Source organism: Hesperophylax consimilis, chromosome 18 (genome assembly GCF_061612785.1).
Source record: "Hesperophylax consimilis isolate HC1 chromosome 18, BYU_Hcon_1.0, whole genome shotgun sequence".
Taxonomy (NCBI): Eukaryota; Metazoa; Arthropoda; class Insecta; order Trichoptera; family Limnephilidae; genus Hesperophylax; species Hesperophylax consimilis.
Genome location: NC_142853.1, coordinates 12,538,313 through 12,558,037, shown reverse-complemented (window position 1 = coordinate 12,558,037; position 19,725 = coordinate 12,538,313). Strand labels below are relative to the sequence as shown.

The window sequence follows — 19,725 nt, the reverse complement described above, 5'->3', positions numbered from 1 at the left end:
TCTCGTTTGAAGTATTATTTTAAGTATAATTAAAAATACTGCGTTCAGTCGTGTTTCTGTAACTCCGGTTCAACAAACTGTAGAAATTTTGCTTTGAATTTAAGTTTCGTTAAAAATTTTTAACTTTAAAATTTAACTTTTTCAAAATCGGAACCGATTTATTGAGAATCTTATCCCCATTGCTGTATTATATTTAGATAAGACTAAATAGAAGCGAAAATATTAATTTCACTTTTTTAGCACCAATTAGTCCGATTTAACCTTCAACGCTCTAATGATGAACGACCGGAGACTACTGATGTATGTCCCCGCGCACTGCTACTCGTAATAATGGTGGTACCCGTTTTGACGAGATATTAGTATGAAATAGCGTCTCTATGAATATCGTGTGATTCTTCACTGTACTGGGCTATTAAAAATAACAATTGAGAAAATACGTTGCTCGGTAATTAAAACTGTGCACAAACGTCGAAAAAGTTAAATAGTAAATTTCCATTTTAAAAAGCACATTTTACCTATCTGGAGCTTCATTGTCCGATTAAAACGATGATGACCGTGAAAAGAGTGCAAGCACGAAAACGGCGCTATACAAATAATCCAATAATTAAGAAGAAGTCAGGATATGAAAGTAATTAGATATTTGAGCATCTCCAGAGATGACGTAGGCCCTAAAGGAAATAATTTTCCCCAGGGCCTCCTATGTGGAGTTAAAAAAAATACCGTGTGTTGGTCCGTAATGTATTGGTTTTATAACCATTTTATGGAGAACATAAAGAAATAAATGTATTATTTTACCAAACCAACTGAATTCTATGTGTTACCTGAAGCCCTCTTACTAAATACATCAATTCACTTCATCACACGAGCGATAATAATCCTCCCCTGTATCATTATCATCCCTTAAGTCTGAGTACACAGTCGTTAGGTACCACGCCAAAACTACCCCTACCCCTTCGCACGACTCCAGTACTGTCGACCGTTGTTGTCAACCAATGTAGTATTGGCCTCTGAAAAATCATATAGACATCATCAAAGACGTTTCTTTAGTTCCCGAAGCCACAATAAGTTTGCAAGAGATAGTATAATATATTATTATCATATCGAGAAACATTATGAGGGTCGAAAGATGTAAAAGAGAAGGTTGGAGAAATGTTTGGAGAGTTAGGTTGTTTAGTTTTGTTTCCATCTATAATTACAGATTCTTCAGCTAGGTACTTAGTGTATAAATAAGCTATTTGTTAAGGAATATCTAAAAATCTATTTAGGTTTTTGACATATTTATTTAGGAGTGACATATTTTAAGAGAATTAAACTTATTTTTCTACTTTTGTTAATAAGTATTTTAAGATCTTCTGATACAACAAATGTACATGGAGTAAATACATATTTTTCATTTAGTTATCCAGATTTTACGGAACAAATGCCGTCACTCATATGTTCGACAGTAGTCCTTACCAAAGTAGTACTCTATACTCCTGCCGACACCCCGCGGAACCATTTCAGGGACATTAGTTCCCGTTTGGCTCACACTCCCCCCCTACTCAGTACCTACCTTCAGTACCTACCCCATCCTGCAGTGCACAGAAGAGAAAAACAAATGGAAGTGTGTGGTAGGGTGATTCTTCGCTTACTTGGGAGAAAATGATCAAACATAGAAAATCTTTCTTTATCAGATGATCAATGTCATTAGGCTGCCTGCAACCTAGGATCCGAAAGGTATTAGGTTATCAGCTGTCTTTCAAATCAGTAATAATTATAATCACACTTCTAGAATTTGTCCGCTCAGTGCTGCAGTAGCACTAGTTAAAGTTACAGTAGTAACTCTGCCACCTCCGTCACATGGTTGCTGTGCTCTGCTCTGGAGATTGTGTAAGTGTGGAGTTAGTTATCGAACACCCATCAGTGATATCATTGTGTAACTTTACTATTATGGTACTGATTCCTCCCCACTACAGTACGACTCTTTGATGCATAGTAACGTGTGAGGAGATTCCAACTGATTTATTTTATACATTTATTCTGATAAATTAATCGCTTAGCATAAATTAAATTTAAGCACACACAGAATATGTTGAATTTACAGATTTTTTTTATTCTTATCACAATAAAATAATGGCATACAGTCTTTCGAAGACAATATATCTACTGATAAAATTTTTTTTTTCTCAAACACCGCGAGTTATTTATTTTCCAATTGATTCATTTTACTGCTAAACTTTTTGTAAATGTTTCTAGTTTCCAATTTGAGTTGCTGTCATTATTTGTATCTCCAGCATAAAATTTACATTCTGTTTAGAGATAAACATATGTTTTTGCAGTACGCATAGAAAATTCTTGGTAATTGTTGAACTGTATTTTGTTTTTTTAAATTAACACATTGAACAATATGGAAGTTGATATATTTACTTATTCTCTTTATACCTTGCTATGTAAGAACATTTTTTTAGTTGTTTTTTTTATTGTTACTAAGTTTAATTTGTAGAACTTTATTTTTTTTTTTTTTTTTTTTTTTAATATATTCAATAATATTGTTATTGGGTTTATAAAAATAGTTTATTTTTAAACAAGTTCTGCTGTGTAATTATTATTACGCGTGACAGCTGTTTCTTCAGCTAAGTGGGCTACCCACAGTTTGATAATGCCTTCAGAGGGCGAAACAGCTGTCACGCGTAATAATAATTACACAGCAGAACTTGTTTAAAAATAAACTGTTTTTATAAACCCAATAACAATATTATTGAATATATAAAAAAAAACATATTTTTTGCATTATAAAAATCAATACTAACAATAATCGACTTTTTTATTTATTATTTTGTAACCTTATTCCTAATTTGAAGTCCGACTTCCTCACCCATTACCGGAGTAACAGTTTGTTACATTCAACCCTTAAAGCGCGAATGTTATTATTGTGTTCATTTCATTAGTTCTCCCCTGGATAATAAATGGCTGCATGTTAGATGCTTTGCATACTAAAGATAATGCATTTTGCCTTTATTACCTCCATTTGATACAAACCCCTTAGCTTTTGCTCTTAAGAAAGCTTTTGTCAGTCTATTTACAGTTTATTTATTCACATTAATAGCTTTGGCGCGTATTTTAAGTACACGTGGTCTGAAAGGTATCATCAAATAAAATTGCTATAAATAGGCATCGAAATAGACGATCTCCATTATCTATAAATCATATGTACTTAACTCCTTAAAATCCTGCCGCAAAATATGTGTTTTATTTAGGGTAAGTCCGGGGGAGTTGACCATAGTTTTTTTAGGACATTTGTTCTTTAGTACTAGTAAATAAAATTACATTATTCCAATATTTAAAAAAAAAATTATTTGTAAAAATAATTCTTTAGTAGTTGTACAATTATGAAAAGAGATAAAGGATGAAAAAAATACGAAAAAAAATTCAACTTGTCATCTCTCCCGGTGTATCCGGTAGAGATACCTAATTTTTAGTTTCCTTTTCTTTGGTTTCTTATTTTTTTTAACGCCATTTCCTTTCGACCGCTTGGATGGCACATGTAAGAAAATTTTGTGCAGTGTTCATGCAACCAATACAAGCACAACTTACACGGTATCCAGTTTTCGGTCTTGTCAGTTTTGTAGTAAGTAGCAAGTGGTTTTGTAGTTTTCTCCGTGTGTATTGTACATCGTAACTGCTCCTCCGTCCAGTTGCTACGAAGACCCACATACATGCGCGTGTATTTGTTAAGCATCGGAAAAAAGAAGAAACCAACATTTTATAATTACAAAAAGGACGGAATACATATGTACATAAGGCGGTTCCATGATAACTCAACACAGTGACAATTCAACACACTTTTAAAAAGTGATATAAAGTCATTAGAAACGATGAAAAAAAAATTTTTTTAACCTAACCTAACCTAACCTACCCAGTTAATAAAGTTTTTGTTTTATCACTTTCCATGACTTTATATAACTTTTTAAAGATGTGATGATTTATCCGGTCACAACATAAGGCTATCACACTCTTAAAAAAATTATACATAAACTACACCAAACAATAATCTAAGCCAAACATAATGACGTCGCTACCAATTTTCAGGTTAGATATACATATTGCTTCATTAATAAGTGGGTAAAACACACTTTTAAAAAAATATATTTCAACAAGATGCCGACTGACGAAGGCTTGAAACTAAAATGATTTAAAATAAAAAAAATAATTACACTTTTTTCGTGTTTTCTGGCGATGAAACATGCAAACGTTCGACATTGCCACCATGGCGAATCGTATTAACGTGTATGCGACGTCATATGTGATTATGATTTGGAATTACGGCCCCGGGCCATCTCTCCCGTATGGCCAACTCCCCCGGGCTTACTCAAAATGAGAGTTGTATCTAAGCTGAACTAATTTTTCTTAGGTATGTCAATCTCCAGATATCTCTAATTTTTTCTTAGGTATGTCAATCTGTAGATATCTCTCGTTTTTTCTTAGGTATGTCAATCCGCACATACCTCTTTTTTTCTTAGGTATGTCAATCTGCAGATACCTCTTTTTTTCTTTTTTTAGTTTTACTTCGACCAGAATGCCCTAATATTTCCCTTTTGACGGTTGGGTAAAAAATGTTTTTTTTTTTCATTCTTAATTGCTATTTTGCCCATAAATTTATGCATTTTTACAGTCTGCGATATATGATAATACTTTTCATTTGATAAAAGCTAGTTACCCACTAAAAAACACTGAAAAGCTACAACCATAATATATTTTTGGCAGATACCTATCCCCGTGAATCTAAGTAAAATGTCTAAGTGGTTTAAAAAAAATGTTACCTATACGTGCAATTTATTTTTTAGCTTTGTAAATTACCAGTAAGGCGCTTTACGAAATTTAAAACTGTTGTTATTATTTTGAAATGTTAACCATTGTCAGCATTATACCTCCATCATGCGGTGTTTTTATATTATGCAGCGAGTGTTAAACTAACATGGTTGATATAAAGATGTTGCTCGTAAAAAGTCCAGATATAATTTTGTTTTCCTACTTCCCTGTTGAATAAACGAAACCCTTCTATTCGCATAATTTATCTCGCTTACCTAAAATCTCACGCCGGAGCAGTTTTCCACCTACAACATATCCTACTTAACTCATTCCGCTTTCGAAATTCATATTTAAATTCGCGGGGTAGTACGAGTAATAGGGTGGATTCAGTATAGGTACCCACCGACCCCAGAATATTAATAATTTGGCCTCAGATAATAAACCAAGAGTGGGTTAGGGCGGGCCTAATACACATCTACAGGGAGGACGTCCATACATAGGGCACGCGTGCCCGTTTGTGATAGCACGAGTGTGCCGAAACGTGCCCGCCAAATAGTGAAACGTCATCAAGTCGGCTTATCTTGGGTGCCGCCATTATACGCGGCTGTTTGCCCGGGCCCGTCGATGATTTATGGGTCTGCTAGACTCCAAGTACCCAATGCGTCGGCCTCTCTGGTCTCTCTGCCGGCCCTTAGAACAATGAGCCCCTAAGGGTGGATTCCGCTACATTTTGCAATTATAATGATTTGCTTTTTCTGTACCTCGCGTTTACTACTGTGACGCAGTGTTCCCTATTATGTGTTCCAAGACACGATGCAATATTCAGCCCACTGCTGCATTGATGTAAGGCAAATAGGTGTCAAAGTTAGATATGTGTGGCTTGACTCGGATAACTTATAACTAACTCTACACTAGTTTTACACCAGTTCTTCTCAGAATAAAATATGTATTATGTTGTCTCAATATCATGTTGGAAAGATACTTATTTTTGAGAAAAGCGGAAAGAATAACTTCTGTGAAGAAACAAAGTATGAGAGGGGGCGGGGGTAGGAAGCTGGGGTCAGTGAGTCCAAGAGTGACAGATTTTATTTTATTTTATTTATTAGCGTTATAAACAGTCTTTATACATGCATATATGACAGTGATCAGAGTAGTTATGTCATTGACCAATAAAATAACGACAAAACAAACAATAACAGAAAAATACATAACAACATACCTAATAGAAACAATTCTGATAAAAAAAACAATTATCAAAAATTTATTAATCAATTGAAATATTTAAAAAAAAGTCAATGAAATATTAAGTTTTTTGGTTAAAAAAGATGCAGTATCACTTTTTTATGGATGCTGTGAATTTAGCTAGGTTCGTGTTAAACACATCGATGTTTGGGCATAATCTATTAAATGTGCTACAGCTTCTTCTTATATATATATTTGGACATTTGAAATGAATATTTTGTAGTAAGTATGGGCTATCAATAAAGTTATGAAGTATCTTATAGAGCATTAATAGGTCTCTGATATCACGACGTTGTTCAAGAGATTTAAGGTTTATGGGGATGTATAAATTGATCCCTCCCACTGCGGTGCAATGCGGTGTTCTGAGAGAGTCCTGCTGGAAAGGTCATAAGGAACTTCCTCAACCAGTCTCTCCCGATCCGGTCTGCCACGCAGCTGGTGGGCAGAAGCATTCGTCGACCCGAACAAACCTCACCCCATGAACATGGACACATGCAGAGGAGTTGGTTATCCAAAAAATTATTCCCGGGGCGGCGGTACCCATACCAGCCTCTGAAATTAAAGGCTCCATGACTCATAAAAATAACGTTTATAGGTATGTATTAAGCATACAAGATTAATGCAATATACATCATGAGATGAGTTTCTCTTGTCTGGAACCCACTTTATAATATACATGTACAAGCTGTTGAAAGAATACAAATCAAATTCGCGATTATTTTTTTTTTAAAGAATATTTTTATTTATTTTATAAAATACAGTATAATTATTTAAATTTACATATTAAGAAGATATTTCAAATAAAAATTAACATGTTTACCTTCACAAGACTCTAAAACTCGTGTGTAAAGGAAAACTACAACACTCTGTAAAATTATATGAATATGCTCAAATTGTCAGACAGAAGAATTGTCACTGAGTTGGTATTTATTTATAAAATTATAAATGATTTAGTTGATAGTCCGGTATTGCTAGAATTGATAAGCTTCCGGATTCCACAACGTAATACTAGAAGTCAGGATTTATTTCAGCGCAGAAAATCTGGGACTAACTATGTATTCCTCTTTGCCCAGAATACTAATGGAGGGATACAATTATATCAATTCAGTGGACATCTTCAATTTATCTTTAAACAAATATAAAATGTTGTTAATGAAGCACTTCAGTTATGTACAATAAATAATGTATATTTCTTAATATCCACATGTAAAAGCCCCGAAAAAGGGCGTTAATTAATTAATAAATAAAAAAATAATAAATAAAACCTTGTATGGGATTTATTTAACTCTATTTATTAATTTGTTTCTTTTTTAAATCTTTGTTGAACTCAATTTATTCCTTAAACAATATAAAATTTCAGCCTGCAAATTGCCAATTTGAAGCGACAAACGCATCATTAGCTGAGGTTTTCTTTCTAAACGCTTAGATAGGTACTATGCTTATTTAAATCATTTTGTTTAATAATCATAATCTAATCTAATAATTCTTTAAAACTGTTTTTTTATATAATGTTTTAAGATTCCAGCTAGCCATCTCAGAACAGGCATTAATAATGAGACGGATATTGTAAATACCTAAAGTATATTTTTATAAAACCAAACCGTAAAAAACCATTGTTTTACTATCATACATCTATTTTAAAATGTCTTAAAAAGATTTTCGAAACAAAATTGATTGACTGATGATTGAACCTTCAACACTGCATCAATGTCATCCGATTTCAGATAATGCATACGTAAGTCTTGCGCATTGTCGTCGACAATAAGTCAATCTGCCAAGTTTCAGCTACAAAAAGATAAATTTAAAATATTATTTAAAAAAATGTTAGGGATTCCGGCAATAAATTGAGTCAATCAAATTAAGAATTTACCTGCTTCTATAATTTGCTTGAAAAACCACATGCTTTTTTGTTACCTTAAAAATTTAATTCCCAGGAGAAACATGAAGTATTAAGTTAATCTGTTGAAATTTAATACTCGAATTATAGATATCCCAAATACCGACCGGCAGCAAGACAATGTCGCGTCTAGGACTCAAAAGCGCGTCGGCCATATACCGTCATGTCGCCACACATTTTTATATCGTTCCATGTATCATGCCACGTCATTGTTATGGGCGGTTGACTCCGCGGTTATGTACGCATTAATTTTTTTCAAGCCGTGTTTAATTGCAATTTATAATGTGGTGCTGGGAGCATGTGTGCGGTCGAGCAACATATATTATTTTGCGTGCTGCCGACGGGCGAGTGGAAGGGTTAGTTCGAACGTTACGACGCAATAAAAAATATTGGTTCCCCTGCGAATAACTAATTTGCTTGAATTCGTTTTGGCTGGTAATACGTATTAACAAAAAAGATTTAGAATTATTTTTTTTAGCTTTTAAAGTACCTGCCTACGCGGAAAAAAATGAATATTTCTTATATATAAATAATCTTTTCAAATTATTGGTAATCCGGTCAAAAACGTAATTGCAGGCCTTAACGAATGACTTAACAGATTTCTGATAAACTTTTATTAAAATACGAATATATTATCACGATGTCCCATTAGGAATTTACTAAAAAAATTACAGATTACTAATAATTTGAAGAGATTATCAATAAATTAGCAACACTCATTTTTCTCCGTGTGATTAGGAGATACCTACATAGTATCTGCTTTACATTTTATCGGTAGGTACAAAACACATTTTCTCCGTGTGATTAGGAGATACTTACATAGTATTTGCTTTACATTATTTTATCGTTAGGTACAAAACACATTTTTCCGTGTGATTAGGAGATTCTTTCATATTATCTGATTTTCATTTTATCGGTAGGTACAAAACACATTTTTTCCGTGTGATTAGGAGATACCTTTATAGTATCTGCTTTAGATTTTATCGGTAGGTACAAAACACATTCTTAATTCTAGATATGAGTTTGAACGAACAACATTTCGGTTTTACATAATTTATTTGGGTTCTCAGATATGTTATATTTTTATGTTGATAATTTTATTTAAGTACCTACCTGCCTATAGTTGCAGAAGTCATATTTCACAATATTACAGTTGCTTCCGGTTTTCGAACACGTTTTTGAAGTGAAACTTCTTTACGCGCGTTATGCAATTTCGAGGACCGGAGTAAAACCAACTCATGACCGTCATCAAAAACCGTGATCATTTCGCTATAGGAGCCTAGCCAATATTATATACCTACTTTCGGTCGCTCTCCAAACTCAGCTTCGCGGTCTAGAGGCAAAGCGCACGATTGTCGTCGTGAAGAACCGAGGTTCGATCCCCGCTTTAACTGTTTTTTTTTACTTTTTGTGATTTTTTTTTGGTCGAATACGTAATAACCGCGGTCGAGAGGCAGAGCGTTCGACACTCGTTATGCAGAACCCGGGTTCGAATCCCATATTTTTATAACTTTTAATTTTTTTATCACATGCTACTTATAAATATGTCAAAAGACAGAAAAAAAGAGAGAATGAAATGAAAAGAGAGAGAGAAGAATACTAAAAGTTTCACTTCCGTCGTGCGTAGGCTTGCCTCACACTGTATTTTTTTGATTAGATACATCATATTAGGTGTAGCTAAAAATAGTAGCGTTAACCTCAAAATTCAAATCAGAAAAACCGTTCTCATATTTGCTGCATTGAAAGCAGCTGCAGCTGTATATATAAGAAAATGCATTATTTATTTAATGCAACTCCTCCACGGCTGAAAGTTCCTTATCGCCGTTTCTTATTGACATCTAAATGACAAATTGTGCCTTAATAAAACAACATTATTTCCACTTACCTAGTTCGCAATCAAAGAAGACATTTAAATAATTTGTACCCCAACAAAAAGCCTTTCAGACCACTAACATAAAGGCCTTAATGCACAACGGTTAGTCGTAAGGCCCATTACTGCCAGATATGAAGTTACCCCCAATCACTGAACAGAAAATAACTAGAAATGTAATCTACTCTGATGTCTAAAATGTGCATCAGACATCAAATTATAGTTCCCTAACAGCCCAATTTGTTTGAGTACCGTCGCCTCGGGAAGCATCTATTGTGTAACCAATACCTCTGCCATAAGTCATTCCAAGTGGTTCGTTACACATGGAAAGTTAGCAGGAGTGCCCGGTAACGACCAGCTGCTTGGTAGGCTAGATCGGGAGAGACTGGTTAAGAGAGACATTTTAAACTCTCTAGCAGGGCTCTCTCGACTCCTTACACCGCTGAAATCCAGATCCCTACCCATCCATCATACATTTTTCCTTCCAAGAACTTCTTCTTCTTCCTTTAATAATAATAAGTGGATGATTTTTTTTGTGAAAAATCACCCGAAGGGCACTTTACAAATATATAATATATTTCTACAATGATCTATCTTATTACTAACTATAGCTTACTTTAAAATTCCCACCAAACAGCATCCCAAAAGATAACGTAGGCTATGAGCGTAAGCAATTTCCTCATTGTAAAAAAGGCCATTGAAATTACTTGTCTGAGAAATAATTTTGGAATTTGAAAAATTTATATCAATTTATTTATTTATTTATTTAGAATTTACGGCAGAAGTGCCATTTACATATAAAGTTTTTATTTTATTTTTTTTACATAAACATAGTGCAGTATTAAATTTTGATGAGAAAAATTAAACAATTAAATTTAGTTAAAACATAACAAATAAAATAAGACTAAAGAAAGAAGAAATAACATAAGCCTGTTATGTGATGACCTCATTAAAATAAGTGGCGTTAAAATGTGTTATTAATGCAGCTTTATACTTTACAAGGGAAATATTAAAAGTATCTGCGATTTTAGCAAAAAGTTCCCAAGTGTGTGCAATTTAACCCGAAGTTAGGGCTACTTTGATCTCTTTGGGCCGGTATTTAGTTACCCAGCTTGTGAGATATTTACATAAGTTCGCCAAATTGCTATCTGGTATTCATTCTGACATCCTAATCCGTCCTATAACACTGCTAACTTAAGTCTGTGATAGACCACGCTATATTATTGTGGCTTGGCCAATTTCAGCATATCACTCTCCATACATTCCCATTTTGGGACTGTTTGACGAGCGATATGCATAAACAGGCCAAGCCAAGGTGCGCATAGCATAATCTGTCAGCCCCGTTATAGTTATACTGAAATACCGGCCATTAGACACGCCCATACTCCACTTCTACCGGTTTATGTCGTCAGTGCCCAGAATAAAGTGCACTCGCAGTCAAAGTAGGTAGTTTATTTTGAAAAGTAGGCACTATCTGCATTTACCAAACATTTTGCGAACAAAGTGCATTCATTATTGAAGCTTCTATCGTGACACGTGTAAAATGCATCGCGGATAGTGCATTTTTAACCAAAAAATTGTGTTTTATGTTGCGCTGGCAATTTTACGTCCGTTTTTGCATTTTGCTGTTGCACTTTTAAAAAATCGTAAATATTCATATCTACATATTATTCTTAAATATGGTGTTTTAATATGTTTGCAATACTTAGGTTGGTACTTACTACTTGGTACTATAAATATCATTATGATAAGTGGGGTACGTACGTAGATAAGTCAGTGGCAGCGGAATCAAAATCTTTAGAATGACAACACGTCTGCACAAATCAAAGTCTCAAAGTCAATAAACAGACAATAAAACTTTTTAAGCCATTTTTTAATTGTAAAATACCGCACAAGAGTGCATCAACACACATACATTTTGGTGTCGACCAAAGACAACCAAAATATTGACTGAGCTATTGTGTTCTAAGTTGGTAGTTGTTTTCTTGCCAATTGTACACAGTTGAATAATACTCAAAGATAAAGATTATATTTGTGAACGTAGCGATCATGAAACTTTTGAATTGTTCACTTTCATAATTAAACAACAAGAAAGTAGTTACTACTACAAGTAGTAACTGTTTGCCGGTAATTTTGAGTTGAGCTGTTGATTATTTATGTAAGAGAAATGCTGGCCCTGTTTCCAAGAGTAATTTCAACTTTCAAGTGTTGCATTTGTTACGGAACCGTATTCACTGGAATAATAAGCATTCAAGTATTTTACTAAGTAGAGAAAATGCAAGAGTTTAGACTACCTAGACTAGACAATTCAAATTGCACGTAAAATGATAGATATAAATAATATACATACAAAAACTTTTGATAGATTAATATTTATCATCACCTATTTTCTGTCCACAGCTGGGTTAAGTTATTTTATCGCTGCTTCCACCATTTTCGGTTCTTTGCTTTAAGGCTAAGCTTAATGCTAAATCACTATTTTGATTAATCTTTATAACGAATTGGTATACATTATGAATACCAAAAAATATACTTTAGATAAATTGAAGGTTTTCCCATCGTTTCGCTTGAGTAGAATACAAATATAATAATAAATTACTCAATAAAAAATATAAACTAAAAAAAATATTTTTTTAATAGAAATCTATGAACGCATAAAGGAAACAACTTAAAAAAAATGCAATATTAAAGTTATAATTATCTGTGACAGTTTCACTTGATTAACTTTTTTACTTTATTATTATTTACAAAATAAATAAAAACCAGTTTTGTGCTTGAAATCGAACGCTTCTAGACTCCGTTTGTCGAGTGATTTTAATGCCTATTACCTACAATATAAGTTATACCAAGAATATACACATTTTTGGCTTGTAGCTTCCTCTTAAGCTGTCTCGGATTTCTGCCAAACTATTTAAATTGGTGTTTATTATTTTGATTATTGTTGTTTTGTGAACAATAGACCTCGCGTCCAAAAGAGTATGTTTCAATTTTTTCTAATTTAATTATTCAAAACCAAAATTTCCTCCGTAATCCTTAGATTTGGTACTTAAATACAAATACCTACTTAATTATAAACCATAAAATATTTTATTCAATTTGTCCAAAAAAATGTCACAAACTCAATAAAGTATTTTTAAAGGTATTTTTTCTAAACTTTCGGCAGGTAGGTACCATAATAAAAAAAATCTCAATCAAAGCCAAAGTAAGGTTTGCTTGAATAATAAAGTGGATGCAGCAGATTTTACAAACCAGAAACGGAACGTACAAACAAATTTACAGACAGATGAAATACCAAACGCCCGCTTTACAATAGAACTTCGCTAACGGGGCCATGTTTTTTATTGTAAAATCTTTTTTTTTATCACGAATAATCTAAAATTGGTCGGAATTTATACTTTTTCTCCATTTAATTATTCTGGGTTTCAAACTGTACCTACAGAGTATAAAAATTGGTTTTAATTTGTGTCGAAAATAAACTGAGTTTTATCTACATGATAATATCTGAGTTCAGTTATCGTTATTTTTTATTGTTTGTAAAAAACATCTACCTCTCTAAAGCAATCATAAAATGATCTACAAACAAGCCACGTATTATTTTTTTTAATTATATATAAGATAAAACTATTCATGAAATATATTTGATCTTAATTTTAATTCAATTTATGATATCTTGCACGGTATATCCATAAAACCTTATATCAATAGGATAGTGTAGAAATTCGTCATTTATGGGCAGTTAGCGATATTTGTAAGCAAATTCAGAATATGATTCAGACAGTCCGGATAAATAAGCCGCTACCGTTGTGCAAAATAACTGGGTTATTAAATAATGGAGGTGAACTAAGGAGGCTCTTAGAATGGAAATAAATCGTAAACATGATCCATAGACTTAATTAATTCATCTAAGACGCAATCAATTCAGAGCGTTCAGGATTGGGGAAGCAAAAGTCGTTAGTTATGACTAAAGACCTCATTAACTAATTAACTCCCTTTTTAGTGACAAAAGTGCATGCGGCCTGCCAATGTATATTAAAGTTAACGTTTCAATTCGACATTGTCAATTTATTACTATTTTATCTTTTACGTAGCTATTTGACGTTTATGAATGTCATTTCATAGACAAATTCGCCAGTGTTGCCAGCCTACGTTGATTTCTAATTTACCGCATTATCAATATCAGTCTGGCTATCAATACCGCGATCGTGCTTGTAAAATCAAGGAGTGTTCTAAGAAGCGTTCTGTAACTATTCCGCAATCGCCTTTAACCTGAAAAAAAACAACAAGACATCAAAAGACACTGTATAGGAGAATACAACAAAATACTTTTCTTTACAGCTTTCAATGGCGATACGCTCAACGAGATGTGAAACATAAGACGATGTGAATCAAACAAACTATTTTAGTTTTTGTTTTATTTTGGTTACTGAAACACCAGTGCAAATGAGTGGTTAAATTCAGTATATTCAACTGTTGTGGTTTTTTTTCGCTTGTCTTCAATATGGAGTCTTCAAAGCAGTTATTTTTGGGATTGTTGGTGGTGTTGGTGATGAGGATAGGATGGACTTTAGCCTTGGGACTGGGTTGGCAGACCAATGCCTTCACCAATGTGGCCACTGTTATGTCTCCGTCGGACTATGAGAACTCTTGGCATTTCTACTATGAGCTGCCATGCTGTTCTTCCACTTCTTTCGTTGGGAAAGGGAAGCACCACTTCAGACACAGAAAAGGTAAGAATTTTTATTTTATCATAAACATTTAAATATTTTCATTGCAAGATTTCAACTATAAAAACACGGAATGCAGCCCTACGATCGGGCAAAGGAAGTACAAAAAAAGGTTCCATAAAAAAATTGCCTATACCAGTTAATTTGTTAAAAATTTAGTCAAATTATTAGTATTCCTGTTATACAGAACTGCAGGCCTTATACGAATGAATTGACAGGTTTCCTAATTAACACGGATATATTATTAGGATGTTGCAACACGTGTTTATGAAAATTCTAATATTGTAAATAAAAAGGTAACGGCCGCATCTAGGAATCGAACCTGGGATTTCTGTCTTACTGAGAAAACGCCTTTAACCACTCGACCATTGAGATCTCATTATTTAACGTCATCTTGTCGTAACGTATCTCAACCTTAAAATTACAAATAATATCCTAAACTTATTCCCATATTTTTTCGGCAGCCATCTTTGTGTGATTACGAAGTTCTAGTAAGTTACACATATTTTTTCTAGTTCCTTCTTTTCTATAGTTTTCCTAAAGATTGAATATTATTTCATCATATACATAGTTGTAAAGAGTTCGTATGTTTTAACTTGACTTTTAAAAAAACGCTATCATTCATAAAAAAATTATATGCCGGCAAAAATCCAAATACAAAATTTGCCTTTGGTGATTTTTCAAAACGAGTGGGTTATTTCTCTTTTACTTATAACTGTGATATCTCATCATCAATCAGTTAAACTTACGCAATTATGTAATTAATAATTCAAGTTGTCTTTGTATTGCGACAAAATCTGAATCACACACGCGATATAGCTATTACCACTCATTATACGTCGCCATCTTGCCAAGACTGGCCCCAAACGGCTTCATTAACATTACATTGTTAAATTAAGCTTATTTATTATTAGACACGATAGTTTGTGTACAAATAATGCTTATGATACATTGGCAAAGAATGCCTAAGATTGGTAATGTCACACAACACGGACATATGCTTAGTCTGGTGGTCGAAAAATGTAATCTAGAGTATTCTGCATTTAAGAGAGAGAAAAAAATGGTCTGATTGAGGACTGAATTTTTCTACCCAGGAACAGGAGACGAGAATTCTACCAACAGAGCCAAATCCCGATTGGATAAGACCGACCAGATAAATGCATATATATCCGCGTGTATGGGCGCAATTGCCTTCAAAAGTTGACAGGATGCATTTTAAACGAGAACGAGTCTATTTGCTGAGTTTCAGCTCGATTGGATGTCTGAAAAGGGGTTAATTTCCACTTCTAAGATTTGAATTTATTCACTAAAACAAAAGTGAAATTCAATTAGATATAGGTATATAATAATTAAAAATACGTAAAATAAGTAGTCACAAAATTTAGTGGGAGTTAATAATAATAATAATATTTGCTAATTTATATAGCGCCGTTTTCGTGAATCACCTTAAGGGCGCTGAAAACTATGTTGCTTCTTTAATAAATGCAAAATTACTATGTGGCGTCATTTTAATAATACAAAAATTATATGCTTTGTATACACCACTTTTGATCAAAAATAATCGACATGTTTCGAAACTAAGGTTTCTTCGTCAGGAATTTATTTTTTATTAATTTATTTTCAGTATCCTGACGATGAAGAAACCATTGATTTCGAAATATGTCGAAAAAGTTGTGTATACAAAGTATGTTGATGTTTTTCAGTATTATGCGAATTGGAGTTATATTATGTTTTAGTTTTAATGTTCTTGTTTTGTACTGTCCTCCTGTTATTGTTATTGTAAGTGTTGTCATCACTTTGTATAAACAGTATATTTAGTATATTTAGTGTATTTAGTATATTTAGTGTTATAATATTAGCTCTGTAAGGTACACTGTAGGAATAATTTTAAGAACATGACCACTAATACTAAATTACCGTTTTGACACTAAACTGCGCTATATAAATGCCATGTTATTATTATTATTGTTGTGGAGAGGGTGCTACTCGAGTTAGTACTTTACGATCCCCATTTCAAACTCTTGTGGTGAGCACCAATATGATATTGGCTCTGATTTTTGTTGGTTAGATTCCTTTATGAAACACCTTTGATAATACATATTAATTTAATGTGATGCAAATATTATACCGTTCAATAAGCTAAAGTAGTGTTTGTTTTCAATTGCGTAAATTAAATCGATCTTATTTGACTTCTTAGAAATAGAGCGCTTATCTAGTTTATTCCATAACAATGCATGAAATGTGTACAAAAATAATTACAAACGGTTATATCAAAATACTCAGGCGCCACATGTTGAATAGTCACGCAAGCCTTGTACACAAATACATTAGTTTCAATTAAGTAAGCAAGCTAAATAATCATACTAGTCAAAAGCAACAAGGCATTTAATTACCCACATATACCAGATAATAGAACAGGAATGCTATTTTTGTGTGCTTACTGTACTGTTAAATTTATTTCATTCTACCATTTTAAGTCTAATTTCGTAAGAATACAACAACTGAAAATATCCAATGTGGGGTAAAGCATGAAGTACGCTTTACCAAAAGGAATAGTTTGATTGTATGGAAATTGATACATAATTGAAGAAAATCGAAGTAAATATTGGTGAAGGGTCGCTTGCTTTGTAAGGGTTTGACGGAACATGTTTGCTTCTAAATTCGGGTCCTGCCATCTGTCGTTTGACATCTGCTATCTTTATTGACTAGTTTTAATAGTCAGAAGTTAGAAGAAGGAAAGGGATCGCGTACTATGAGGTTAGAATTATTTAGGAGAACAACTGTAATTTAACAGCAATGTCGGAAGTTGAAACAAAGGAAATGGAAATTTGCCTTATAAATACGCATCGCGTATTTATAAGAAGGCATCGGAAATGATGTTTTCTGTATCCAATTTATTTATTTGTAAGAACAGCTTTTACATAATATACAATAATAAATATACAATTGAACTGAAGTCAAGCCACAGAAGTTTCTTATACTAAAAAGTATAGGAAATGAAGTTTTAATATCTTAAAATTAATTTAGGGTTATATGAATGGGAGAGGAAGATGAATATAGGAAGAGGATAGGAGATGCTTGCATGTAGGTTCTAGGTAGGGTAGAGGTAACGATATAAACGTAATTGCATGTTTAAATATTTCTATGTGTTGAGTGAAATCATTACTTACCTACGTTTAACCGGTTAACAGACGGTCATTAATATCTTGATTATTTTTTTCATTGGACATTTGTAGAAATGTATTACATATTTGTACAGCACACTTTGAATGATTTTGTACGAAAACGGCGCTATACAAATCATCGAATTATTATTACATTTTTTTAACAATTTCATATGTTGAAAGCTCTCATATCAATTCATATTTAAATCATCCTGATTACAACATACAACATAGAACGATTAGGTAGAATAATCGTGTTGTGTTGTATGTAACTTACCACATTACAAAATCTGTTGAAGTAAAACAGTGATTTTAAAAAGACCTCCAATGAGGTAGGTATATTCTTTAGATCATAGCGTCAAGGAGTTATTATGTTTGATAGGAGGTAACATTATGAAAACGTGCAAGTCGTGATTTCGTGCTCATTTACACGAAAAAAAAATATTTCAATTTGGTTTATACTCTCGAAAATCCCCAGGTAAATACGAATCTGAGATCTTAAAAGCGACTATTAAAAGAGTCTACTTACCTGTAATTTAGGAGGCTGATATTAATTATAAGAGCTCGCAGGATTAAATCTCTCCTAACATTATGTTAAATCACTTAAGATGTGCTAATCATGTACCTGAATGCCTCGTGGATTCCATTGAAGCTGGCAGAGATAACATCTCCTGTTTGTCGAGATAAATTATTGTGCCGCGTTTTGTTTTTGGCGTTTTCGACTACATCCGTAATTAATTTCGCGGCATTATCTAATTATTTGTTCGGAGGTGTTTTAATTTATAAAATGTGCAAATTGAATTGACTTGCTTTAAAATAATTCAATTATTATTACATACGTTTATTTTAGCCGTAGTTATAGTTATTTTTGACTTTATTAAGCGCCATTGAGATAATATCAAAGTATGTAGGTAGATAAACTAAACTCAGCTAAACCTGTAAATTATGTTGCTTAAAATTTTTAATTTCTTATCACGTGTTTTAGCTGGGTAATATGTAATATAGTATGTTCATCAAGCCGCAGTTTGATTCGTACGCAATAGGTATATTTTATTATTTAAATTTTTTTTACTATTTGTTATTTTTTATTATTAATATTTTTTCTGGTATAAAATTGGTATAATTTTACAATAAAGGAAACATTATAAATTAAAAAGTTCGATTAACCGATGAAAATGTGGTTTCTCCCTATTTACAGACAGTTTATTGTACAGTGTAAAAGTAGTTATGGGTTTGATCGTTTTGAAGTAGGTAGTTTAGCAGGTAAAGCGTAGTTAACGGCAACTTTTATCCATTGTACATTTATTACTTTAATAATTTCTGACCATTTTGATCTTTCACTTCACCCTATACCTCACGATAATTCAGAAAAAAAAACGAGCAATTCGCTTGATAGATTCCTTTGATGTGATATATAGCTCTGTGTGACAGGAATTGACTTAAGACATAAATACTTATCACGTCGTGAATTTTATATCTAAGAGCAGAGAACCCTAATGCCCAATGCTGGTAAAGTACATAGTCTTGAATAGTAGGAGGTACGTCTATAACTGGGATAACAAAACGCTGGTGAATCCGTATAATAAAACTCTTAATAATAATAATTGATAATTAATACCAACAAAACAGGAGCAAACTTTTACCACTCCTTCGATTACAATAAAAACATTAAAAATCTGCCCAGCTTAGAAAACTTCATGTAATTCTACCTGTATAACCCAGCATAATACCCGTTTATTTGTTCCGGCTAACAACGATCTGAAATCCTATACCGCTCTATTTAGACAAGTTCTTGCACCTTGGGCAGGTAGACAACTGGGTTCTGGATAGAGATGTTCAATATTCCTGACCCGTTACTTTCCCTCAGTGACTGTCATGTCACTGGAACCATCGGTATTATTTTTCAGAGGAACCAGTTTATCGAAAATTAATAAAATATGTTTAGAAAATATGTAAAACCGCCAATTTAATTTTGAGGAACTGTTTCGAAAAGTAACTGGATAAAGAGCAGGTTCCACATAGGTCTTCGGTAACTGGAAC

The 19,725-nt window shown here is 33.0% G+C and overlaps 1 protein-coding gene across 2 annotated transcripts in view; it reads left to right on the top strand.

Moving 5' to 3' along the window:
- Sema2a (Semaphorin 2a) overlaps positions 1-19,725 on the top strand; it is a 1,027,416-nt gene that overhangs the window by 697,489 nt on the left and 310,202 nt on the right. The window contains exon 2 of one of the 2 annotated variants that reach the window (XM_089642320.1): positions 14,133-14,524. The exons of the other annotated variant lie outside the window; for it this stretch is intronic. Within the exon in view, the coding sequence (XP_089498446.1) occupies positions 14,296-14,524 (229 nt within the window). The 5' untranslated portion in view covers positions 14,133-14,295. The remainder of the gene's footprint in view (positions 1-14,132; positions 14,525-19,725) is intronic. 2 annotated transcript variants of the gene reach the window in all.